This window comes from Venturia canescens, chromosome 7 (assembly GCF_019457755.1).
Source record: "Venturia canescens isolate UGA chromosome 7, ASM1945775v1, whole genome shotgun sequence".
Lineage (NCBI taxonomy): Eukaryota > Metazoa > Arthropoda > Insecta > Hymenoptera > Ichneumonidae > Venturia > Venturia canescens.
This window is the reverse complement of record NC_057427.1, coordinates 2,773,939-2,798,942: the sequence shown is the minus strand read 5'-3', so window position 1 is coordinate 2,798,942 and position 25,004 is coordinate 2,773,939. Positions and strand designations below refer to the sequence as shown.

General features: G+C 39.7%; 4 protein-coding genes across 13 annotated transcripts; 2 read left to right on the top strand and 2 right to left on the bottom strand.

Moving 5' to 3' along the window:
* Positions 1–210: 210 nt before the first annotated feature.
* LOC122414170 (dual specificity protein phosphatase CDC14C-like) lies at positions 211–8,114 on the bottom strand. 6 transcript variants are annotated; one of them, XM_043425144.1, is made up of 10 exons: positions 7,680–8,113; positions 7,510–7,545; positions 7,179–7,282; positions 6,211–6,476; positions 5,781–6,081; positions 5,244–5,613; positions 4,671–5,012; positions 4,325–4,450; positions 3,250–3,543; positions 211–2,711 (listed from the first exon to the last, which is right to left on the bottom strand). In XM_043425144.1, exons 3-10 carry the CDS (start codon positions 7,225–7,227, stop codon positions 2,609–2,611), a joined length of 1,851 nt encoding a protein of 616 aa, XP_043281079.1. In that variant the 5' UTR covers positions 7,228–7,282; positions 7,510–7,545; positions 7,680–8,113; the 3' UTR covers positions 211–2,608. The 6 variants fall into 6 exon arrangements, with proteins under 6 accessions (XP_043281079.1, XP_043281080.1, XP_043281077.1 ...); XM_043425145.1 differs by having other exon boundaries at positions 3,250–3,492; positions 7,510–8,114; XM_043425142.1 differs by having other exon boundaries at positions 7,510–8,113.
* Positions 8,115–8,369: 255 nt separating this feature from the next.
* Positions 8,370–9,817, bottom strand: purple (6-pyruvoyl tetrahydrobiopterin synthase purple). Of its 5 annotated transcripts, none has more exons than XM_043425153.1 (4): positions 9,713–9,817; positions 9,117–9,181; positions 8,964–9,043; positions 8,370–8,891 (listed from the first exon to the last, which is right to left on the bottom strand). In XM_043425153.1, exons 2-4 carry the CDS (start codon positions 9,173–9,175, stop codon positions 8,614–8,616), a joined length of 417 nt encoding a protein of 138 aa, XP_043281088.1. In that variant the 5' UTR covers positions 9,176–9,181; positions 9,713–9,817; the 3' UTR covers positions 8,370–8,613. The 5 variants fall into 5 exon arrangements, with proteins under 5 accessions (XP_043281088.1, XP_043281089.1, XP_043281092.1 ...); XM_043425154.1 differs by having other exon boundaries at positions 9,117–9,178; positions 9,713–9,807; XM_043425157.1 differs by having other exon boundaries at positions 9,117–9,178; positions 9,722–9,785.
* Positions 9,818–9,907: 90 nt separating this feature from the next.
* mRpS9 (mitochondrial ribosomal protein S9) lies at positions 9,908–14,751 on the top strand. The gene is made up of 9 exons (XM_043423325.1): positions 9,908–10,018; positions 10,162–10,288; positions 10,544–10,647; positions 10,771–10,944; positions 11,142–11,227; positions 11,316–11,391; positions 11,467–11,592; positions 11,677–11,872; positions 14,678–14,751. Exons 1-9 carry the CDS (start codon positions 9,908–9,910, stop codon positions 14,749–14,751), a joined length of 1,074 nt encoding a protein of 357 aa, XP_043279260.1.
* On the top strand, positions 11,848–24,843 carry wtrw (water witch). Its single transcript, XM_043423323.1, has 4 exons — positions 11,848–13,084; positions 15,459–18,453; positions 21,532–24,587; positions 24,703–24,843. Exons 2-3 carry the CDS (start codon positions 15,493–15,495, stop codon positions 24,283–24,285), a joined length of 5,715 nt encoding a protein of 1,904 aa, XP_043279258.1. The 5' UTR covers positions 11,848–13,084; positions 15,459–15,492; the 3' UTR covers positions 24,286–24,587; positions 24,703–24,843.
* The last annotated feature ends 161 nt before the right edge of the window (positions 24,844–25,004 follow it).

Genomic DNA, 25,004 nt, shown 5'->3' with positions numbered 1-25,004 from the left:
TAAAAATTTTCCGTCAGTAATCGTGCGTTGAACATTTTTCAATCTCAATGTCAATCCCGCGTCACTGATCGTAATAAGGAGTCACTGCTTAGGCGAGTTAGAGCGGCGTGAGTGCTCGGAAGGAGCGAGGGAGCAAGAAGCGCGTCACTGGAGCAAGGTGTTGACAATTTTTTCTATATAATCGTTGGAGTGGAATAAATAAAAACGCTCTTTTTATGTGTTTGTTCGTTTTTTTTGTTATTAAAATTGACAAAATGTTAACAGAGAATATACGGACGCGGTGCGTCGAAAGCACGTTGCAGCCTTTCGCCGTTTTCGTTTAAACATATAATCTGTAATAATCACGTGATATCCTTCTTATTAGAATTAATATTGTTTTATTATGTGTGATTCGTACATTCCAAGCCAGCAATAAAATACGGATCTGTTACAGGCTGACTCGGTGGGCGCCAAGACGAGAGTGCGTTTATGTTCTCTTTCGAGCTTTCAATACACCTCGAGAATTGATATACAGAAAAAAAAACTAATTGTTTTCTCTTTGAGCTAAATAATTATGACACGTTTGTTTTGCCCTTTAACTACCCAATGATTGTACGACGATGGTTAAAATACTGAGGATCATTAAGTCGTGATGTTCGATTAAAACTAACACGGTGGATCGGAGGGTTCGCAATGACTTCTCTCACGAGATAACTATATGGATGAAATGTGCCATGACAGATTACAATATATTGACAAAAATTCGCCAGATTATGCGAAACAAAACAACTAAAGATAAACTGTTTTGTACTACGTTTTAGATTTTTCACAATTTTTTATGATATAAATCTCATAGTTCATATTCCACTTCTTATTTATATAAACATAGTTGTTTTTCGTCGGTATTAAAATCAAAAATCAGTTGAAGTTCGCAGATACTTCGTGAATTTTACATTTTCATTGTAAAGCCTAGTTAAGTCAAATAATACAATTTTTTCGTTCTTCTTATATATTTTTTGACCACTCAACTTTTGGACAAATTTTAACCAAACTGAAATGGGCATAATTAGTGGCATTATCGTTGCTGATGCTTTCGGACCATTTCCATTTTTTTCGTAAAAAACTTCAATGGAATCCATCAACGGAATTCGTGGTTTTATGGTTAATAGAAAGAAAAAGTAAAAATAAGAAAACGTGTATAAAACGAAGTACGCCATAAAGTTGGATATTTTTAGATTCGCAACTCGTCATAATTATTCGTAAGAAAGTTACGAAATTTTAAACAATGACACTCTTTCGCGTTACAATATTTGCACGGTTTCCACTGATCTTAGAAAATCTTTCCCTCCGCCAAGATGGCAACGTAAAGCCCAAATATTCTCGAGACGCGGTATTGTTTCGAACGCTGTTCAGACTTATTACTTTAACATTTCTCGGTTATTACATACGTAATAATAATAATAATAATAATAATAATAATAATAATAATAATAATATCTCGTAACGACAGTTTCACAGAATCTATGTACTATGTACATTCTACAAGGAAGTTGCGTTCGGAAGACTAAATCTAAAGTTTTGAGAACAAAATCAATGATTGAGATAAAAAATCATTTGAAATATGCAAATTGCCTTTGATTCCATAAGCGGTGGACGAAATTTTTCAAATATATATATAATTTTTTTTCAACTATATAAATGCGCTACTTGGAACGAAAATTGCATCAGAATTACAAAGTACATGTGTCACATGTAAAATTAGAGTTGAACTAAAAAAATATGAATAAAAATATTTCGTAAGCTGCTAAAAGAACATTTTCAGTTCAACTATAAACGCAAGATCGAATACTTTGTTATTCCTTCGCACGTTAAAGTCTAATGCAACAAAATGCATAGATCGAGACGATTCTTCCACAATTATGTATACCTACAGTTAAAAAGTCTTCTTCCCATTGTTTTTTTTCTTCTCAAATCTCGAGCATATATAGTGTACACGCGAAGACTAAGCACAATAAAAAGAAACTTACATGATTACTTTGAAGATTTACATGTGTGATTTATGTGTAAAACGAGCTAAAACTTGTGACAATTGCTGGCCCACGTCGTTCCAAATTGTATTTTTATCCTCGATTATATTTCAATTCGAGAATCTTCAATTGGTCTTGGGATTTGCAAAATTGTACATTCGTGAAAAACAAGAAATTTTAGTATCTTTTGATCAATTTCTTTTCTGCAAGGACTATTGGCTAATTATAAAAAGACAGAGAGAGAGGGGGGGGGGGGGGGGGGGTGAAACAGCAGTGTATCCCAGTTTGTAAATGCACTTACCATTGGCCAAATTTTGTTTATATGTTTTTTAGTCTAAAATTTATTAGTTTTCGTGTACATGTGTTTTTTAGTTACCTCGAACCGTCGAGAATAAACAGTAAATTGATATATATCTGAAAAACAATATATAAACATAAATATAGGTAAATATTACGTATATCTATATTTATATATGTACAAAGTAAAGATTTTTGATTAATCCCTTTTCTAAAAAGGGCGACTAATATTAATAATGTTCGTGTGAAAATTCGTCATTCCTCTTCTAACTCTGAAACTGTCCGTTATCTTACAGTTTTTCGTATTATTTCGCGTTTTTAGTTGACTGAACGATGGGGTTTGAGCGACGTAATCTTCTTCGCAGTCGGGGTGACGTGCGGGTAATCGATCCTCCCTCCCCAACACCACTAAGAATATCGGTTAATCATCTGATAAATGTTGTTTTCGAGCTTATTGTCGTACGCGCACTGCAAGTCACAAAAGCAAACAGGGTACAGTTCGTTAGCCACCTCCGGTCCCGAACCGGTGTTTTCTTTTACGTCGTTTCATCCGTCAAGCACTCATGCAGTTGGAGATATAAAGCATTTTCGAAAAGTACTGTACAGAAGATAATAAATTGCGAGTGTGGTGGTTCAGTAACAGGAGGGCGATGGAAAGAGTTATGGAGTTTCTGTTTTTTTGCTCGTAAGTTACTTTATCGTCATGCGGCATGCTCGTAATCAGGGTGGCTCGGAGAATTCAATTATTTTATAAGTAATAGATCAGGTTTCTCGTTTCTCACGACTTGAACATCTATTCGCAGGGCCTGCGTTTCATGATCGAAGAAAATTGTTATTATTTTCAACAATTTCTTCGAGCACAAAGTTTTGCTTGTTATCATTGTAATTGAATTTTGTTTTATACGTCAATTAACGAAAATTTTATTCTTTTGACGATGAAACTTACTGCTTGAGAGTACTGTGTCGGTTAACTCGATCGGCCGATCTAAGGATCATATTCATTCCAGGCTGATTCTGTTGTAACGCATGAGCCGTGGACGTCGGACGAGTCTCGTTGATGCAACCAGTCTCTCCTCCTCGTACGCTCGATCTCGTCACCGGTTTCGTCACGTAACCTGGCTTCCCACAACTCGTGGAAACTTGGCCGGTTTCGTTTTTTCCTTGATGAAGCTGAGTCGTCGATTTGGGCCTAATGTAGCACGACGTTGGTTTACAATTACCGCTAACTCGTCGACCGTTTCTACAATTTTTACGAAAACAAAGAACGAAAAATAGCCAAAAGACAACAATAGCAAACGTGAATAGTTTAAAAAAAAAAAAAAAAAACAAAATCTCGGCACTAATCTCTGTACAACGATGCAAATATATTTTTCACGCAGGATGTTTCACGACGACGATGAATAACGTACCAGGAGGATTGAAATAAGGAAACCACATGCCAACAGCGAAGTAAGATCATCAAGGTTCTATATTGAAGGAGTTATAAATTTACGTAATCGTCCAAATTGAGGCGAGGGAAGACCCATGGGCAATCAATTTTGAGAAATGATTTTTACAAATTTTATCAAATATATTTTTTCTCTTTTCCATTCAAATATCAGATTGAAAAAAAGGGCATTACATTTTGCAAGAAATCCTTGAAATTTTTGATCAAGCAGCTGTCTATGAACACCAGTAAATTTTGAATAGTTTGCCGTTTATTATTCGATTGAAATATTTAGATTGATAAAAATTTGTAAAAATTCATTTGTTTTTCTTTTTCGCTGAAATTCAGCGTTCATTCCACAAATGAGTAGCCCGAGAGCTACGTGGGGGGGTTGTGATATTCAAAATATAAAACCAACGAAAGAGAACTATGAGCAAAAGCTACAGTATACGATTGTAGAAGGGAGAAATGAAAAGAGTAGAGAATAGACGAATCAAAAAATGCCCTGGAAGAATGACGAACAGGCAAGCTGATTGGAGCAAGTAAAAAAAGGGAAAGAAAAAGAGAACAGAGAAAAGATTCGAGGGACACGGACCTTTTGACGATCGTTGTCGTAGCTGAACGAGCAAGGAGTCGTTTATTCGGATCCTTTTTCGATCTGACTAACGGGGTAACGGTGCCTTTCTGCTTTCTCGATTGCAGCAAAAGTCCTAAGGACGGACTGAAATTTAAATGAGATGAGGTGCGATGACGTATGACGTGAAATACACAACGAAGGCCTGTCTATTTCTTTCATTCTACTTCCGTTTAATTCTCCGTTTGACAACGAAGAAAATGGTTGAGCCAAGAACACGTCGGTGATACAATAATCCATCGGATCGTTTTGCAATTTTTTGTCTCCCCGTTTTAACGTTTTGTTATAATGACGATTTCTTACTCACAGCATAACCACTGGTTGCCCCGTCGAGTTCCCAATGTAATTTGATCTGTAGGACACCTCTCTGCGCCTCATTTTGATCTCGTTAAGTTTGTCGCCTTGCGTCAACACCGCGGATTTTCCGGTCCCGCCGGTACTCGTTGTTGGTGATGAATCCTCCAAACTTATACCATCCACTCGATGCATTATGCTCGATACCTTGTCCTGTACGAGACCCGAACTCCTAGGCTCGCTAAGTGATTCGGTTGCTCGTCCAAGTTTTGAGTATATTCCAAATGCGTGTGGTGGATTCCCATTTTCTGCTCGTAAGGGCTCCTTTTTCAAAGAGTGCAGATATACCTCGTTTCTGAAATACGCGATGAAAACTTCCCATCAAATTTACGTTCTTGTGAAACCAATATCAAAGTAGCACTGATTCAGTTTTAGCTTTTCAAACCAGGCAATTTTTTAACTACTTTTTAAGAGGAAACAGCATGGCGAACGTTTCTCAAGATTTGTGTTTCTCAATACCAAAAGTCAGAATTCTTCCAAGGTTTATTAATATGAGAATTCTAATGGATCTCTAACGAGTACGCACTCTTCAAGCCACAATTGCTGGTGACCAATAACCGACCCGGGCCTGCATATTCTTAACCAGGCAATGGTCTCTTGAGCGGAAAGATGATAGTGTTTCATAATGTAACAACCGATCAACGTTCCCGTTCTCCCGAGTCCAGCTTTACAATGCACCGCGATAGCACCGTCCGCTCTTTCCGATATTCTCAAAAATTGTCGTAATATTGATTCGGTCGGGGTCGAGCCATCTTTGAAAAATAGTTCGTAATGAGCGAAACCAGCTATTATAAACCTCGAGGCTTCGTAAGTTTGTTTATTCAATCGAACGATCGTGAATACGTTGTTGCGTCGAAAATATGTGAAATAAAATTCCGGGGCGTGGAGTGGATAACCTGGAATAGAAAAAAAAACTATTATTGAAATTTCAGATTTCCTCGTTCAATTGCGAAAGCAGTTATTCTTTTTGTTTTGTTACAAACAACAGGGTTTTGTGTTTTTCATTGAATTGATTTCGTTTGTTTCAAGACCGTATTTTTCTTCATTACTGTACGAATTTCACCATTTTCATGCTTGAGTTCTGCGTGTGGTCCGCAAAAAGCAAGGAATTTTCCTGGCACAATCCAATTGAGATCTCCATTCTCAACTTTTTCGTAATGTTCGTACTCCTTAACGTTGAAATCATCGAAATTAAAAAACCCAAGGCGATGACATTTTTCTATCGCCGCTAGGCAATCCTGGAGAGATATGTGATGAGAAGATACACCCATGGACGCATCTCGGAATAGAACGAAAGGCGGACTGTCCGGTGTGTTGACGAGACTTTGGTAAGCTTCTTCAGCCGAATGTTTGAGGTACAATATCTGTGAAAATGAATATCAGAAATGAATTTTCACTAATTTATACTTCTACCGTTCAAAAGAATGCTGCAAAATAACTTCAATTGTTGTAGTATTTCTAAGGATGAAATTTGTTTTGAAATAGTTCCTTACGGAATAGCTGGCTATGAGAAAAGCTGCGTTGACTCTTTTCTTAGCATCAACTGTCGTATAATGCACTATTTGTTTTCTACCCGAGGAAACCGCTTTGAGTTTTTTGTTAAGCTTGTGACAATAATGATACAGCATCGCTAGATTCAAAGGTCCGAAGTCATTATAAAAGTTTTGAAAGACAAGCTCGTCGTCTATGGAAAAGTAATAAGTGTCTGCTGTACTTCTGGGCTGTACACCAACTTGTAGAGTCACAAACCATAGTCGATCTGTGAATAGACAAGGTAATAATGTGTTTATTCAATAATTAACATTGCTGCAACAGAAACAAATGCAAGAAGAAGTATGAGATTAAAACAAAGGAATGTCACAGTAAAAATCAATGATGCGAGGCGTGAGAGAGAGAGAGAGAGAGAGAGAGAGAGAGAGTGTTTCATCATGTATAATGGGTGACCTTGACTCTCCCATTTTTGGAAAACACCCACTTGTTAGTTGTAAACATCTCGACTATGAGACTCTTGTCTGTAGATTAACAAATTGTATGCAATGTGAGATAAGCAATTATTCATAAATCGCCATATAGAAAATGGAGCGGTTTGATAAATTTATTCAATTCTTGTTACATTCATTTTTTTTTACTCCCATTGATTTTCTATCACTTTGCAGAAAAAAAATGGAGTAAATGTCAAATTAAGGTAACAAAGAAATACTGACAGCAGAGCAACATTTATTAGTACCAACAGAAAATGAACTATCTGGAACATTTCACATTTTGTGTTGCGAAATTCAATGGATAGTTCATAACATATGATCAACGTGAATTATGAAAAACTATAAATTTAAAAATTCGTGGTAAGACCTTGAGTGTTTACAGAAGTTTTCACGAACGTGAATAATGTTCAATCGAATCGAATTTCAAAATGATCCAAGGAAAAATGAAATTTAATTATAATGATAATGATATAAAATACCTTTGATAAATTCGGTAGCACAGACAAGAACGTCGTCCAAGTCCTCCATCCTCGCCTAGTGGTGAATCGCACCGAACTGGAGGAACAACGAAGTGACAGAGAACCTGACATAAATATTATGACACATTAGGCATTGGTGTGTTTTTCTTTTTTTTTTTATTATAGGAAAAGATCGTAATAGTAGGTGGAACGTGACAATTAACGAATGCGACTCTGTGAATCGAGCAATATTGACTCTTTCATTTCCCTCTTTCCCACCCCCACCGCTGTAGCTGCTGCGGGGCCAACCCCTCCCGCAGAGAAGAAAGCCAAAACGAAATTTATTCGTTACCTGAATATTCCAATACTATTTAAACACTGCTGACATCTTTGTAGACCACAGAAATAGGTGAAGGAGTTTAAATATCGAAGAGTTATTAAAACGTTTTGGGAGTACGAAAATTTTGAAGTATAAACAGACGGAACGAGTGTGAAACGCGCACAGTGTCGTCCGCCACTTACTTTTGTAAACGACCGTTACGGAATTCAAATTGCGCTGCACCCGTGGGTCGGTCGATGTGTGTGAGATTAGTTGAACGTATCGTTCACCGGAGTGAGCCACCAAGCCACTCACACACTAACCACCACCACCACACCAATATACAGTAAATAATCCCCCCTTTTTTCTCCTCTCTACCGCGCCTCCGCCAAACTCACCGAGAGAATTTTACGACGTTTACAATGTTTCGTTATCTCACCCGCGTTATTATACAATACTTTAAGTATTTTCATCAAATTCGTACGATTTAATTTTTTTCCTAATTCGCATTTTTCTGACAATTTCAATAATATAACGCTACAAATGATTCTTGGTTTCCCGCGAATAGGGGTTATGCAAACTTCTTGCGACGAGCGACGAAGGCAACGCTTTATCGCGACGTCATGTTTCGTCGTGGCGGCGCAAAAAAGTTGTTTTTTGGTCTGCACGCCATGTTGGGCATCTTTCCAGAACGTCCCTCCCACTCTATCCCTCTCCCTTTTTCTGTTCTTCTCTCTTCAAACAGAAATCAGTTTGAGCGTCCAGAGAGAGCATTTGTTGTTTATTTATTAATATCATTTTTTTGTGTCCTGCGCCATTTACAATTTCGTGTATTTCAGAACGATAAGAAATACGGTTTTTACGTTTTCCTCAAAATCCGGCAATGTTGCGAGTTTTGTTGATCTAAAAGATTTTATTCTTCTTCAGGAGTTATGGGAAAAAATCGTACAAAATAAAAATTCATATAAAAATGATGTCCAGGATTGACATATTCGAAAAATAATTACAAATCGATTACCGTTGACATTTTTTTTTTACAGAAAAATACGAAATCCACCTGTCATGCAGTAAGAATCAAGAATCTTCGAGAGGATTTACATTTTTGGATACATTCAAAAATAGGCGAGATATTGTGATTCACTCGCCTCTGTACACAACAATATTCTTATCAGTTTCATAAATCTTCACTTCGTACATTAAACTCGGATTGGGCAGCAGAATTTTGAGCTCATTAAAAATATATATGGCTACGTTTTCCGTTGTTGAAACGACATTTTTGAAATATTCCACATCTTTGTCTAAGTTTTTGTGATCCAAGCGATTCATAATAACTTCGTTCATGTAGACCTTGAGATCAGAAATATTCATAACCATTCCTGTTTTGGAATCCACTGGACCACGTACTGTAACTTCGACTGAAATTACAAATTTTTCATCCATGTGTGACAACACCAAAAACGACAAAAATAGTGATAAAAATATCTTACTAGTGTAATTATGGCCATGTCCCCAATAATTATTGCACTTTCCGTAAATTTTTTTATTCTCCTCGTCACTCAATTGATCACTGAAACAATTGAAAATAATATATGATACTCCTAGGGAACCGAATCGAATAAATAATTGCGAATTTTCGTTACCTATGTAGCCGATGACAAGACGAAATACATTCTTTCCGGGTTAAATAAGCAATTGCCATCGTCTGCTTGTTTTGAAAAACAATAAAGAAATTATTTTAAATGTTTCGTCGAAATGTGACGGATGTGAGATTGCATATGGCTGATCAATCGATCGCACTGAAATCTCTCGCAACATTAATGCCCTCTCTATGTATAAATTTTATTTACGAGTTTGTGAACAAGATCATGTTTTTTCTCCCCATTTGATAAAACCGTGCGGTCAATTTGCAAGTCAAGCCAGTATCATTTCGATGGAATTAATTTTGCATTATTTTTTATTATTCATTTCAGTAGAGTCGGACGCAAGAAGAAAAAAATCAATTTTTGCGTTGTTTATTTATGCGACAGCTGTTCGTTCCAATATCGATTTACCGAGGACAGACACCTGCCATGCGAAGAAATCGATAGATTGAGAGTTAAAAAATAATCGATGGCTCCGAATCAAGAATGAATCGTTCAACGTCACTTGGATATTGTTAAGGCGAAGCTTTTTCAGTTTTTAATACAAAATTATTGATAAAAATGCAACGATTTTGTGAGAAAAGTCATAAAAACACCTGCAGAACCTAGAATTACTACGTCCAGAAAAATATTGGAGCGGAGAAACTATAAACTTGTCACCACTGAACTTATCAATGCTTGACACCACCCCCTCTACGCTACAAGTCACATGTGTGCAGGCAGGCAGCCTCAAGTACGTAGCGCCACAAGTATGCAGCGCATTTTAGTGTAACTATTTCTATATTTGCAAAATGGCTGTTTCCGCCTCAGCCGGGCTATTATCGCGGTTAACAAATGCGAGAAATGCCGTGCGAAATATCAATAATCTTGCGAATATCACACCCAAATTTACTCTCAGTTCGGTAAGCTTTTCATTCATGATGGTTTCAAAAAATGTTCCTTATTTATTCATATGCAAAATTCTCTTTGAAAACATGGCTTACCTAACCTAAAAACTCAGTATGTTGATGTACTTCAAAATTGTTTTATATTGTTTATTTGGCAGTCTTTCGTTACGAGAAAATACTCCCTGAATATAAATGCCATCATTGATACGGGCGTGGATACTAGTAAGCCTAAGAAAAAAGTGAGCAAAGCTATGAGGGCTTATTTGGAGAGAGCTCAAGAATATGGTTTGTATATTTGATCAGTTTTATCATCTTATTGCTCAAATAATATTAATTTTATCATTGTTTTTATGAGTTGAATCGAATTCAATCTAAGAATACAATATACAAGTTTGAATATTGAATTGTTACATTTACAACCAAGAAGCAGAGCAAAGTCTCAAAGAAAAAGTAGGAAAAGCAAGAGTTGGACAGAGTAAAATTGTTGGAGGAACAATGTTTTTATTTTCATGCAATTCAAACATGATTTTTGGGTTTCAGATATGTTTATGAAAAAGGAAGCCACGGAGTATGAAATTGGAAAACGTCATCTGGCAAACATGATGGGAGAAAACCCTGAAAATTTTACACAGGAAGACGTTACTGTAAGTCAAAATGGAAAATGAATCGCCGCAATCGTAGTCGAAGTGTTGATTCCAATTACTAATAACTCACTACGAGTCATTCTAATTACATTTGATTTTTTAAAAATTCTTTTTTCTTTTCAGAAATCCATACAATATCTTTTTCCATCTGGCTTGTACGATAAAAAAGCTAGACCGATAATGGAGCCTCCAGAAAAAATGTTCCCATCGAGAAAGGCTGCTGAATTCGACGAGACTGGTCGACCTTATCATACACTGTTTTACACGTGCAAGCCGAATTATAATCAGTTGCTCCATGTAAGAAAAAAAATGAACTAAACATAATTGCTGGAGCAAACAAATTTTTTAGGTTATTTTTATTGAGTATTGAATTCAACGAAACTTAAATTTTGTTGAACTTCTAATATCCAAATGAATTAAAAAATATACATTAGATGGGAAGCACTGATAAAAGTTTTAACAAATTCAGTCTGAAACAGAATTTTATGTGACAGGATATCGTGACGAATCTTAACAACTTGAACGACGTCGAGGACCAGTCGATAAAAAAAGGACTGATGCCACGTCCGGAAGACGCAATGTGAGATATCATAATTGAAATATGAAGTCGAGTCGAAAATCAAAAAAAGAAGCGTTAACAATACTGTATTTTTCGATACTTTTTTTAGCCAACTTACGAATTCTGAATGGAAGACGAAGCCAGATTTAGAGACATTTTTATTAGAAGTGTTGAACGACGGTGAAGTAAGCATAATATTTTTTTTCATCGCTCTACAATTATCGAAAGTTGAAAATAAATATAAAATTTTAAAATTTCAGTATGATAAATTCATTGCAGCTGCCGACAGGTTAGCTGAGCATCCTTACTCTTTTCAAGTCAAAGACTTCATCATGAAAGTGCGAAATTATAAACTTTTGCAGTCCGAGGCTTTTACAGCTCTGGAAGTAGGTTGAAAGAGCCCTTTCGAATCTCGTGATTCTTTATTGCCATTTTATCCATCTTTCACTCGTATCATTCGTTTCTTCCAGCTACAATATACACCGGATGGTCGACCTTTCGTTACGGTGAAAGAATGCCGTCGAAAATCAGCCAGAGCAGATGTTACGGTAATCGGAAACGGTACAGGAAAAATAACGATTAATGGAGAGGACCTCACATACTTCAGCGACATTCAGTCACGGGAACAGGTCAGTCCGATTAAAATTTTAACGGTAAATCTTGAAGGTACGAAGATTGTAAAATTTTCAAATGTTTTTTGAGATTTTCAACCCAAAAAATACGTTTGCCCATCTGGTTTCATTGAAATCATTACTGTCGAATAATTTGTGCAATTGCACTGATTTGCCCTTGGCGAGCATGGAGCAAGTACGAGATTCTGGATAGAAATCCTAAATCATGGTTATCCTCGAGCATTTACAATTTTCAATATCATTTTAATTCTCACGAACAAAAGCACTTGAACAGTATTGAAAATTGCTATGAGAATTGAAGTAAAAGAAAATCTCGTCTTTCAAAATCGCTGTTTTCAATGCATTTTTTACAAAAATTTCAATATTTCAATACAAGAAAATGAAACAAATTGTTAGGACGTTACTCTCCGTGAAAAAAAAGGGTACAGAGTGAAAAATCATTTTTAATATCGTAAGAAGGAAAAGAGTGTTCAATTGGAAGTGTTGAAATGTGGTCCGATGGCAGAGAAATCATAGGTCAGGTGAGTAAAATAAAAAGTATTTTTAATTAAATCCAGGGACGAGAAAGGAGCATAATAAACAACAAAAGTCGACAAAATATGTAAATTGATTTTTTTTGTAGCCTTGGAAAACTGACGGATCGAGGGATAAAAGTTGCACAGATGTGAGGAATTCTAAAACTAGAAGGATCGCGAGTTAGCGGACTATTTCGAAATTCCTTGTTCGAGCCGGAGATTCCATGGCTCTGATTTCGCCTGATCAGCGAGTTGCGATTGGCTGCGGTGTGTTCGAAGTCGTCATAATCGTCGCCTCAACTCAACTCCTTCCTTCGCTCTCACTCTCGCGCTATTGCTTTAGAGCAAGATTAAGAGAGGCGGAGAGGGGGGGGGGGGGATTGGAGTCGAAAAATCATGCAGTCGATCGTCAACAGCGTGTTTAACGAGTACTCGAATATCCAGCTCAGGTTCTCGCACGAAAAAACGTGCGTGCTCTTCGCGGTATAACACTTCGAATATTAAACACAAGTGGAAAAAGGAAGAGCAAACAACAGAGTGTCGGTCGACGAATGATTGATGGTTCGTCGCGAGTCATTTTCCATTGATCCTAAACCGAACGAAGAGACGAAGCAAAGAGACGAAAAAAGCACGCTGCTTTCGACCCACTGCAAATTTCGTCCACAAAACTTTTCCTCGTCACTCAATAGCAACAGATTTTAATCGTTGATACGACAACGCAACAAAAACAGGTGATCGTCTTAGAAAATTGGTCCAAATTCTGTTTCATCCGTCATCCAATATCTTGAGATTCTTCTTTTGACCTCCCCCAATTATTTGCTCTCCGTTGATGATCGTCGCTCTCATTATCGAATAAATCTTCCGAGATGCATCGGCTCGGTGCTTTGAGGCTTCGTGATATAAGATTGTCATCGGCTCTCGACCGGTACGAAGTTTGTCGAAAAATCATCACAAACTTCCCCTCGTATCGCGTCATCTCTGTAAATATGATAAACAATCGTTTTTTTGACGAGATTGGGAAGCGATCTTTCAGAGCACGTTCGTCATCAATTCTCACAGAACATTATTTCATTAATTTATCCTTTCGATTAATTTCTCAAGCCATCAGGTTTGCAAGTGTCTTTTCCTGAATTTCAGTATCTTCAATATTTTTTACGACGTGAAAAATATTCGGTAAATTTTATTATTCGCGTCACCAAGACACCGCAGTTTGATCATTCACGTTGTAGATCTACGTTTTTTTTTTTAATTTTCGTTTTCCTTCGGATTTTTCAATCGTAGTCAAAAACAAGATCAAAAAGCAAAGAATTTTCATGCTAAAAAAATTAGTCAAGATTCAACGAATGAGGCTTTTCTGTTTAGTTTCATCGATGTTTTCGATTAATGAATAACTATTTTTAAAAAATGAGGAAAATTGTGGAAATTCGAGAATTTGAGAAACGTGGGTGATAATGAAATAATCTCTTTGAAAATAATGATTGGACGCATCAAACTTTGATTGGAGCAGTTTTGACGTATGCGCAAAAATATGTAGTGTCGTATGAAGATAGAGTCTCCATTTTTTGTCCCCTTACCTCTTAGTCTCGGCCCTCTTTCTCCGTCTTACTCTTCCACGGTTAGAGGAACAGAGAAGAGAAGAAAAAAGAAGGAAGGAGTCCACGGGCAAAGAGTGTCCCGTCCTCGGGCAATTTATTTGCACGATTTTCCACTTGACATTCGTGGCTCTTCACGGTGGAGCTTCAAACGCACACGTTTCGACCGTTTGATGATACTGTGCGATACGCGTGTATTCTCCAACTAACGTTTTTTTCATGACGTCGTTCCCGTATCGAAATTATTTCTTATCCCTCATTTCTCTTTCGTGGGACTTTTATTTATTTACTTTTTTCCACATTTTTCAATTAGGTTCGAAGCGGTTGGGGTAATTTCATTCGTGGGATGAAAATTTGATAGTTTTTTATAACCGAGTTAATGGATATTGAATTTATTACAATTTTTCATTACTTTTAGTACGTTTTCCAAAATTTTTTTCATAAAATTGACACAATATTCGAATTTATTGAAAAAAAAATCAAATTCCTATAGAAATTTTCTTCTTGTACATCGATTTCCATATTTTCTTCTGTCCTCGATTCGATCGGATTTCAGAGACGTCTGACTGCCCGTCGATCTGTAGTAAATGACGCTGCGACTATTCGAAGGTTACTCGCGCATCCGTGATCGTGTCTCTCCGCGCTCTCCTAACCGGTTACGAAAGTCTCATCAATGCGGATATTTTTCTTCGTATTTTAGATTTCTTCAGGCTAAATAATAATCGTTTATAGGAGCGTACATGCGCGAGGAAGATTATTCACCTCAAGACGAAGACAACTCGACTGGTCGAGCGATCGAATTTTGATAGAGATCTCGATAGATAAGTCAAAGTCGGAGAGGATAAGCTCGAGGTCTTAATCATATTTGAATACACAAAACAAGTATAAATGAGACAGTAAATATTGGACCGTATTTCTTGAATGTTGTTTGACTTTTTTTTGTGAAGTGGTCAAAAATTTTTGACGAGGGTTCGAAGAATTAATTTAGTTTATTTTCTACGCGTTTCATTTCAAAGAATTAGCTACTTTTTTGGCTGCATTTATGGGTGAAAAAATTGATGGATGCATTCTCATATTCTGCAGGGAAGTTCTACCGAAGGTAGCGAAGAATTTATATCTTTTTTAACATGCGTCAATAATTATTGTGTGCAAAAGCTTTCTTGGAATATTTGAAGAATGAGTTTCGCTAATGGTTTCGTACCTCATTCCCGGAAGTTGGTCATTTATGCTACTCGATTAAGAAACCTTTACGAGGACATTAATTTTTATTATCTTACAGCAGGGAATTAGATATTTGCCAGATTTATCCGATGTTATCTCGTATCTCGTCGTAGGGAATGGAATATTTGAGGCAAAATAATTGGAGTTGACGATGACGATGATGAACAGAAATTTCAGTATTTTCTAAATGTGCGATAACGTAAAAGAATTTAGTAAGAAACGTCAAAGCAGGTTTCAAGATTATTCTGTATGGCTTTGGCACAAAATATTAAAGAGGAATTTTCAATTGCAGCAATGTAGAAGAGTCTCGCCGTGGAAACTGAAGAATGAGTTTTGCGGAGGATCGTCGCCGAAGTGTACCGATATTGCCCCCACCGAGGAAGCGAGTGCAACTGGAGAGAAGTTTGGGAATGCAAAATTTGTCGACGTCGACAGTAGGAGAGACAAGAAAATATCGTCCGAGTGCATCGTTGTTGTTGACGAGATGGTTGGCATCGAGAAAGGCATCGATGGAGCAGCCGAGTCAGGAGGAGTTGTGGGTGTCGGAGGAGCAATACATGGATTATGGGAAGCCGCCACCGGCGGAAGAGCCCCAGTGTTATTCGATGTGCAGCGAGAGTTCCGGTTACGAGGAGGGGATTTGTGGATTATCGATGAGCCGTGAGATGCTGAGTAGCATTATAACCGAGCACATGAGATATTTGGGTGGGCGTTTGCACCTTCTGGAAGATTTGGAGACGGGAAAAATCGACAAGGAGAACAGCGAAAAGATTTTTTCGAGTTGCAGGCCCGGGGAGATCGATGGGTTGTTGTTGCAAGCGAGTTTTCTCGGGCGAGACGATCTTTTGCCGGGTTTAATCGCGGCGGGTGCGGACCCGAATCACACGGAGGAAGAGCGAGGAATAACGGCGTTGCACTTGTGCTCTTACGTCGACTGTGTCGTAGGAGTGCGTTACCTGGTGGCTCAGGGGGCGAGGGTCAACGCGACACGACTGCACGCTCCGTTTCATTACGCGGCTTACGGCAACGCGGTCTCGGTTGTACGTTACTTGTTGGAGATCGGTGCGAGCCAAGAATCCCATCAGGGAGAAGAAACGGTTTTGCATTCGGCAGCGAGGAACAGTTCCCTGGAGGTCTTGAAGCTTCTGGCGCCCAAGAACCTCTCGTTGAATCGGTTAGACGGAAGCGGCTACGGGGCGATTCACCACGTGGCTGATCGCGGCGATCCCGCGTGTTTAGCCGTTCTCATAGAGGCCGGAGCACGACTGAGTCTCGCTACTTCTCGAGGCGACACCGCTCTTCATCTCGCCGCCGAAGCCGCCTGCCCCGAAAATCTCGAGCTCCTCGTCAGCAAAGGAGCCGACGTCACGGCTCGTAACAACCGAGGACAGACGGCCCTGCACCTTGCCTCACGATCGCATTCCCTCGAATGCGTAGAAATCCTCCTGCAATGTGGACGCTGCGACGTCAACGCCGAGGACAACGAGGCTCGCACCTCCCTCCATCTCTCGCTCGGTAGATCCCTGCTCGCTTACGACGTCGCTGAATATTTGATCAGCTGGCGAGCCGACGTCAACAAGCCCGACAAATACGGCTACACGCCTCTTCACGTGGCCGCTCTGAACGAGCTCTCGCAATGCGTCGATGTCCTCATCCATCATGGAGCCGATTTGAGCGCCAGGACCCGTGGAGGGACTACCGCTCTGTCAATAATCCTCCGGAAAACTCCGACCTCCCTCAGCGTCTTCAAAAGACGTCTCGACGCCTCGATCACGCTTCACCAGCAAAGCTCCACCGCTGGAGAAATGGAACTGAGACTCGACTTCCATCCTCTGCTTCAACATCGTCGGGAAGGAGAGATCGGTTACTTAGGGACTTTCGTTAAGGAAGGCTACAAAGAAATTCTCGAGCATCCACTTTGCCAGTCGTTTCTCTATCTAAAATGGCAAAAAATACGTAAATATTACGTCGGGAGGTTGTTCTTTTATCTACTTTATGTTCTCGTTTTAACCGCTTGGGTAATGACCGCCCTGGCTCACAACTGTTACAACGAGTCTCACGGACAACTCGAAGGAAATGGGAGTTCCCCGTTGTGTGGAAACTCTACCGGATTGAAAGGCTTTTTTCACCGATATCCGGTTGTTTTGGAAATCGAATGGTACGCTCTCGTCGTTCTGACGATTCTCGAGGGCATACGAAAAGCAACTGGAATCCTGACTTATCCCTCGGTCAGGCAATTCTTCACGCAGCCGGATAACGTCGTCGAGTGGTGCGTCATCCTGAGCGTTTTCGCAACCTCCTTCGTTTACACCGGACGAACTTACACTTGGCAGAGTCACGTCGGTGCATTCGCTGTACTCTGCGGTTGGAGCAATCTCATGCTCATGATCGGACAATTGCCAATGTTCGGGGCTTACGTCGCGATGTTTACGAGCGTCCAGGCACAAGTTTTTAAGCTTCTGTTGGCTTATGCCTGTTTGCTCGTTGGTTTTACCGCCAGTTTTTGCGTCATTTTTCCCAAATCAAAATCTTTCTCAAGCCCTCACACCGGATTGATCAAAGTCTTGGTTATGATGACGGGCGAGCTGGACTTCGAGGATCTTTTCTTTCCTGGCGAGGAGGACGTCGGTCGTCACGTCGACGTTGGCAGCACTTCTTGGATTCTCCTCCAAGTCTCTGCTCAACTCTCTTTCGTCTTGTTTCTTCTATTCGTCACGATCGTCTTGATGAATCTTCTCGTCGGGATCGCCGTCCACGACATCAAGGGCCTCCAAAAAACTGCGGGACTCGCCAAACTCGTCAGACAAACGAAACTCATTTGCGACGTCGAGAGCGCTCTTCTCCTCGCGCTTTTACCCAACAAAATCATGAAGATCGTACGATGGACGACCCTCGTACTGCCTTCGCCGCTGCGAGCCGTGCTTACCGTCAGACCCCTCAATCCTCGGGAAAAGAGACTCCCGGCTGATGTTCTCGCGGCCGCTTATCGAGTCGCGAAAGAACGAAAATTCGTCTCGATCCACGCGAAACGCAGCGACAGCCTCGCTTTCACTCATCGTCGTAAGAGCGACGCCTTTTCGACCGTTCGACGCCACGACAACATCCTCGATTACGACGACACTACCGCCGATTCGTATCGCAGAAATTCTAAATATCGCATCGCCGAAGAAATTGCTGATTTGACCAAAATCTGCGAGGACAACAGAAAATTGATCCAGGACCTCGCCGTCATCCTTGCAACGAGTGACAACAAACTCACGTCTTCGAGCAATCAGGAACGCGAAAATACTTGACAACCTTTTCAAAATCGACACTCAATGTATTTTAGCGGCCACTCTTTTTTCCTCCAATTTCTCGTCTTTTTTCCACCTTCTTACTTTTATAAGCTTTTCCAAATGTAGTTTTCGTTTGTTCTTCCGGTTACATTGACCTTCGAAGTGGAGGGCAATTACTGCAAAAATTTACCAATTATCTGTTGACCGAAACGACTGAAATTTTTATTTCGACTGATTTGATTAATTGACGAATTTTCAGTCCCACCCATTTCGAACAACTTTTCAAATATTATTTAATTTAATCGTAATTATAAATGAGAATAAAAATAATGCTGTAAATATCGTTGGTGTCAATTATTTTCTAGTCACAACATTTACGAACTTCGTACGCTTTTTTTTTTACTTCAATCTTAAGTTATTAAAAATTGTGAGAGGAAAACTTACTGGATAATCTTTCAGCATCTGTGTCTGTATATATAAAAAATTATCTTTAATTGTCACGAAAACCGGAAGTTACAGACTTTGTGTGTGGGCTCAACTGGTTTTTACCGACGATGTGCTCGCGAAAGCAATCACAACTGATCGTCATAACGTGCATTCCAACATATCCGCACATACCATTATATATAAACGTACATTTTATATTTATTTGAGGTTTTTTTTTGTTATTCTTTTAAAACCCATTTTGTTCATCGAACAGGAAGAACAATGTTGCGTTGATAATAATCGACGAATTGAAAAATTCTTGGAAAAATGATTTCGAAAAATTGTTCCCTCGACGACTAGAAACTTCAATGATTTTATTGCTCAATTATTTGAGCAATAATGATTCGGAAAAGCTTGGTAAAATCCTGTTGGTGGCAAAAATGATTGCTCATCAATTTTTTGAGTTGGAAAAAAATGAATCCATAAAAAATAATGCAAAATTGATAAAATTCAACGAACACTAAAATTTATTTGAAAATTCTCTTAAAATACGTTTCTCACAGTCAGTCGAGATTTCGAACGCTTTTATAGCTCAATAATTTTCGAATGTCGCAACGAAAAATTTAAAAATCAGTCAAAATAGTGCCAGGGACATACGAAACTTTTATAAGCCAGAGGATTACAAAATGCTGAGCGAAAAAATGAAAAAAAAAATGGAAAGGCATAAAAAACTTCTTGCAGATTTATTTCTCAACGAATCTAAAATTTCGCCGACTTTAAAATGAATTTCGGTGCGGGTGTGGGTACGCGAAGAAACACACGGACTTTGTAGTCTTTCGAGGGCGCGCAGTTATCCTTGGAGAGAGCACGGCGAGACTCGTTCGTAGGTTAACGCCAATTCGAAAATTTCCTACATCTTTGAGAGTCTCATTCGGCATACCACGTTTCATTTGACTTATCAATACGATTCGAGGACTGAATAAAACATTAAAAAACGGTTTGAACGCACGTGGAATTCCAATGTTGTCGAATATCGCGATGAGCGTAAATAATAAATATTATTTGATGCAAAAATTGCATATCGCTGATTTAGACTGGGAATTATGATTATTAATGACGAAAAACGCGTTCATTCGTTTCGCCACGTTCGTCACGAGAGATTTCGTGAAATTTATTTTTGTCGCGATCGCCTTAAAAATGATTGCGCCACGTTAGTGGTTTCAAGAATATTATTTTTGTTTTTTTTTGTTTTTTTTTTCACATTTGCTACAAAACTCTTCAATCTTAACTGATTTCCGTGTTATCACAACGAAGAATACTTGAAATTGTACGAATTTCGAGATACGCCGTGGTCCTTCTCGACGCATCGGCGCGCTTCCGGATGTTTGCACGTAGCCCGCGAGAGAGCACGTAGAAAATTTCAAAAGAACTTCTCAAAGGTCGAATCGACCGAGTCTACCGTATATTGTGTTCTTCGACTTGGACGATGAGCAACACGCGCGGACATACGGATGTAAATTGGTGTAATTATCCATCAAGTCGTAGTGTGAGAACCACAATTTCATTGATTTTCACGTGTGCTTGTACATCGTTGATGTAGCAAGTGCGATTGAAAGAAAAAATCGAAATGAACAATTTTACAGAATTTTTGTAACGATTGCGAAAAAAAAAATGTATCATTTCGTCAATGATCCTTTGGTTCAATGTTTTTCTGAGAATAAAATTATTAGCGTTGTGTCAAGAAATGAAAACGTTCCAAATTTAAAACAACTATTTTGAAGAGAATGGAAAATTTTCGAATCGATACGTTTTTCAAGTTAAAACGTCTCTACGAAGTTGTAAGTGATGTAATTATTCGAAGATCCGAGATACCGGCCATTCGATAAGATTCGCTCAATTCGGAGGAACGATTTTCTTCGATATTTCACAGGATTAAAGTCCGACGGTGTATCGAAAAGTTTAGCCAGTCATCATCGAGAAGTCTCAGCGACAAGTTTAAATTGGGAATCTTAGAAAAAGTTAGAGAGGGAAAGGACGGGAAGAAAGAAGATAAAAAAATGTGAAGAGATTTTGTTGCTGCGGGAGGTTGAATTATCCGCGTTCAAGAGACTCGCAATATCGCCACTTACTATGTAAATTTGTCTAAATCGTCAAGAGAGCGCTGTAGACGAGGGGAAAAAGAACAAGAGAGAGAGAGAGAGAGAAAGAGAGAGAAGGGCAAATACTTGAATTCGTACAAGAGGAGCATTTCATGAAGGAGTAGGAGCATTACCGCTCGAGCAGTTCGTCGAGCATGAGCGGGCGATGATAGTTTTCGTGTGTGCTGCTAATCGACAACAATAACGGTAGAGCAACGCGTCGGAAGTTAAAACGTGACGAGAACGTGGTGACGTTTAAGAAAAGGATCTCCGGCGATATAAATACTTTTGTACATGCGTATGCGACTCTATGAAAGTAGATCGTGTGAGTACAAACGTGAGCGTGAGTGCTGAATACAAAAGCGAGTACATGAATTTACGTAAATTTATTTGCTGACGAGTGTTTGTATGTTTAGGGGGGGGGGGAGAAGAAGCAACGGAAAGCGAGGATTTCTCGATGAGAAGCTTGAAAATTTAGTGCTACGTTGCTACCTGGCGACAAGAAATCTGCAAATCCCTCGGGTAATCACAAGATCGGAAAAAAGTGGAAAAAACACGAAGAAAAAATCGTCGGTGGAGGGAACAAATGGATCCGAATGAAACGAAGAGTTTAAGGGCGCCGATTTTCAACGAAAATCATTACAGACCCCGCCATTACTCACTGGGAAATTTGCAAGAACAAATAGGCACTCGAGAACCACTCTCGGTCCGTTTGTCCTCGACATACAGATCAGCGAGATGCCCGAGGTCGAGAGAATTGCCGGAGAAGGTGGTGGTTATAGAAGAAGAAGAAGAAGAAGAGGAGAACGGAGCCGGCCCGAGGAAGGGAGCCGTGCAAGAGATCGATGCCGGTGAACCGCCACCCGTTGATGAAAGTTTATTTTTCGATAATCTCGAGGATTTCAGAGATGCTAAAATCAATGGTACGAGCTTGAAAAGCGCGATGTGGTCGGTCGTGAGCGTGGGGGAAATGAAAATATTGCTGGAGATGGAAAGGGGCGATTTGAACGTACCGGAAATGGAAATGGTCTCGGGAGGCTATCAAGAAAGGGTGAAAAACATCGCTTACGTTTGGGCCTGTTTTCGTGGCATGGTCAAATTATTACCAAAGTTAGAAGCCGTTGGTGCTAAATTGGATTACGTCGAGCCTTGCACAGGAATAAATGCAATTTTAGCAGCGAGTCTCTCCGGGAGTGTCGCCTGTTTGAAGCACCTCGTCGAGCGTGGTGCCGACGTTAATTACGTCAGCTCGATCAACAATTACACACCCCTGCATTTCGCTGCTTTTGGCAATTGTCACGAGGCTGCTCAATTGCTGCTCGACAACGGAGCCCTGATAAATCCTGGCGGAGGCCTCGAGGTCGAGCCCGCTTTGCACTCGGCCGTCAGAGCAAAATCCTACGAAGTTGTGATGCTTTTTCTCGAACGAGGAGCCAGCGTCGTTCTAAAGAATTATCAAGGCGAGACTCCTCTCCACGTCGCTTGCTTCGTTCAATCAATAAACTGCGTCGAAGCGCTACTCAAAACTCCTGGCATCGATGTCAACGCTCTCGATCGCGCTCACCGCACTCCTCTTCATCTCGCTGTCATGACGACCAGCTCCTCCGTCGATCTCGTCGAGCTACTCATCAAACACGGCGCACAAGTTAATTCGAGCGACAAGGTCGGATTTACGCCGCTTCATATTGCCGCGCTCAACGAACAATCGCAATGCGTTGATAGCCTTATCTGGGCCGGTGCGGACGTCAGCGCCACTACGAACGCCGGCCTATCCGCTCTCAATGTAATTCTACGAAAAATACCGGAATCCCTCAAGATCTTTCGCCAACGTCTCGATGCTTCGATTCGTCTTAAACGTCCGGTTGCTCACAATCGGGAATTCGAAATGAGGTTCCACTTCGATCTATTATTCCCGAGCAATAATCCTTGCGAAACTAGCTTCATCAATACCTTCGTACAAGAACGTCGGAAAGATCTTCTCTCGCATCCCCTCGTAATGGCTTTTCTCCATCTGAAATGGGAAAAAATACGAAAATTTTATCTCATGAGAATCCTCCTGTACGCCATGACGGTTATTTGCATGACGACTTACGTCCTCACCGCACTCGCTTACAAATGTTACAACCACGAAGACACCGGTGCCTCGAAAGTATGCACCAGCAAACGTTTGACAGGTTTTCTCTTTCGCAAAACTGTCATTGAAATCGAATGGTACATGTCCGTCTTTCTCATTTGTATAACGATACCGCGTAAAATATTTGGTTTCATAGTGTCCAAATCGGCGAGACAATATTTTTCAAACATCGAAAATGTCCTCGACGGTGTCGTAATCGTTAGTGTTTTCGTAACTTCCTTCGTTTATACCGGCAGAACTTATGACTGGCAAAATTACGTTGGTGCTTTTGCTATTTTGTGCGCTTGGACGAATCTCATGCTGATGGTCGGACAACTTCCGGCTTTTGGAACTTACGTAGCGATGTTTACTCACATACAATTCGAATTTGCGAAACTGTTGCTCGCTTATTCCGGACTCTTGATCGGTTTCACCATCAGCTTTTGCGTTATTTTCGTCGGTGAACCCTCCTTCGGTAATCCCTTCACAGGACTCATCAAAGTCCTGGCCATGATGGCTGGGGAATTGGATTTCGAGGGGCTGATGAATCAGGCCGAAAATCATAGCACGGATGGACACTTTGTTCTTTATCATCCTCTCTCTGTTTGCTCACAAATATTATTCACCCTTTTTCTCGTATTCGTAACGGTTATTCTCATGAATTTATTGGTCGGCATAGCCGTCCATGATATTCAGGGACTCCGGAATCATGCCGGCCTTACAAAACTCGTGCGACAAACGAAATTGATTTTATTCACCGAAATGGCTCTTCACAATGCCACGATACCTTACATCTTCAGAAAATGGATGTACGATCATGACATTGACGTTGAAAATCGTAAACAAGTGTTGGTCGTCAAGCCCCTTAATCCATTGGAAAAACGTTTGCCCAAAGAGATTCTCAAAGCCGCGTACGAAATTGCTCAGAGAAGCGTACCCTTGAATATCGACGAGGACGTGACCCTGAGCGAGCACGTTACATGGATGAGACGACGACAATACGACGAGGATAATCCTCACTCCAATATGCATCGATCTCTCGATAAACTCTTTATCGAAATGGCTGCAAACACCGAAGATCTTTGTGCAATAAAAAAACAATTGCTCGATAATAATAAAATTCTAGCTGATATTATCTCGAAAATCACTGGGAAACAGAAGTTATGATATTTTCACCAAAGAGTCATCAGTTTGAGAGACAATTTAAAATAATTAAACAAATAACAAAATCCAACGAAAAGACAGTGATACCGAGTGAACGCTTAAATATTATCGTCGCTTCGTATTTAGTGTTCCGATTTAATTGTTTATTTCTACTCGTTGGAACCATGCGGACAAAAACAAATGCATTGTCGACAAAACAGCTGCAATTTGCACATATTTATATTGAAGTTAAAAAATTGCCTCTTTTTCTCGTTGATAGTAAAGAATTATAAATTCATTGAGGATTTTACCATCTTGAAACTTTGGTAAGCATCCTCTTATCCTTGCCCTCGTAGATCCTCGAATCGAAAAAAATAGCCATCGATAATTCCGAAGCAGGAAACACCTTTTCTTCATAAGTTTATATACTTTTTGTTTCAGGTAATATTTCCATTGATATTCTCGGGACTGGAAAATCAAGTTGACGTTGAAGCTACGGTGGAAAGTGGCGGTTTCACCGGTCAGTCCGGTGCAATACGCTGGGGAATTGCTTGGGCTTTGCGCAGTTTCGTTGACCCGGAAACAGTGGAAAAAATGCGAGTCGGTTAGTCTAACATTTTTTATTTCCAGTTTGCAAAGACACAACAGCGATCCTCTTGCGTAAATAACTTCAAAATTTCATCTTTGCCGGGAGAATACGTCAATTTTGGATCGATGGTTAAATTATTTTGCATCTTGAAACG

Bases quoted from the DNA above. Each gene is read 5' to 3' on its own strand.
- wtrw (XM_043423323.1), top strand. From the start codon at position 15,493: ATGAGTTTTGCGGAGGATCGTCGCCGAAGTGTACCGATATTGCCCCCA. The intron at 18,454-21,531 runs ACTTGACAACCT...TCCCTCGGGTAA, and splicing joins GCAATCAGGAACGCGAAAAT to TCACAAGATCGGAAAAAAGT.
- LOC122414170 (XM_043425142.1), bottom strand. From the start codon at position 7,227: ATGGAGGACTTGGACGACGTTCTTGTCTGTGCTACCGAATTTATCAAA. The intron at 6,082-6,210 runs GTAAGGAACTAT...TCATTTTCACAG, and splicing joins TTCTCATAGCCAGCTATTCC to ATATTGTACCTCAAACATTC. The intron at 2,712-3,249 runs GTAAGTTTCATC...CGATATTCTTAG, and splicing joins CGACACAGTACTCTCAAGCA to TGGTGTTGGGGAGGGAGGAT.
- purple (XM_043425153.1), bottom strand. From the start codon at position 9,175: ATGGCAATTGCTTATTTAACCCGGAAAGAATGTATTTCGTCTTGTCAT. The intron at 9,044-9,116 runs GTAACGAAAATT...CAATTGTTTCAG, and splicing joins TCTTGTCATCGGCTACATAG to TGATCAATTGAGTGACGAGG. The intron at 8,892-8,963 runs GTAAGATATTTT...TTGTAATTTCAG, and splicing joins ACATGGCCATAATTACACTA to TCGAAGTTACAGTACGTGGT.
- mRpS9 (XM_043423325.1), top strand. From the start codon at position 9,908: ATGGCTGTTTCCGCCTCAGCCGGGCTATTATCGCGGTTAACAAATGCG. The intron at 10,019-10,161 runs GTAAGCTTTTCA...TTTATTTGGCAG, and splicing joins CCAAATTTACTCTCAGTTCG to TCTTTCGTTACGAGAAAATA. The intron at 10,289-10,543 runs GTTTGTATATTT...TTTGGGTTTCAG, and splicing joins GGAGAGAGCTCAAGAATATG to ATATGTTTATGAAAAAGGAA.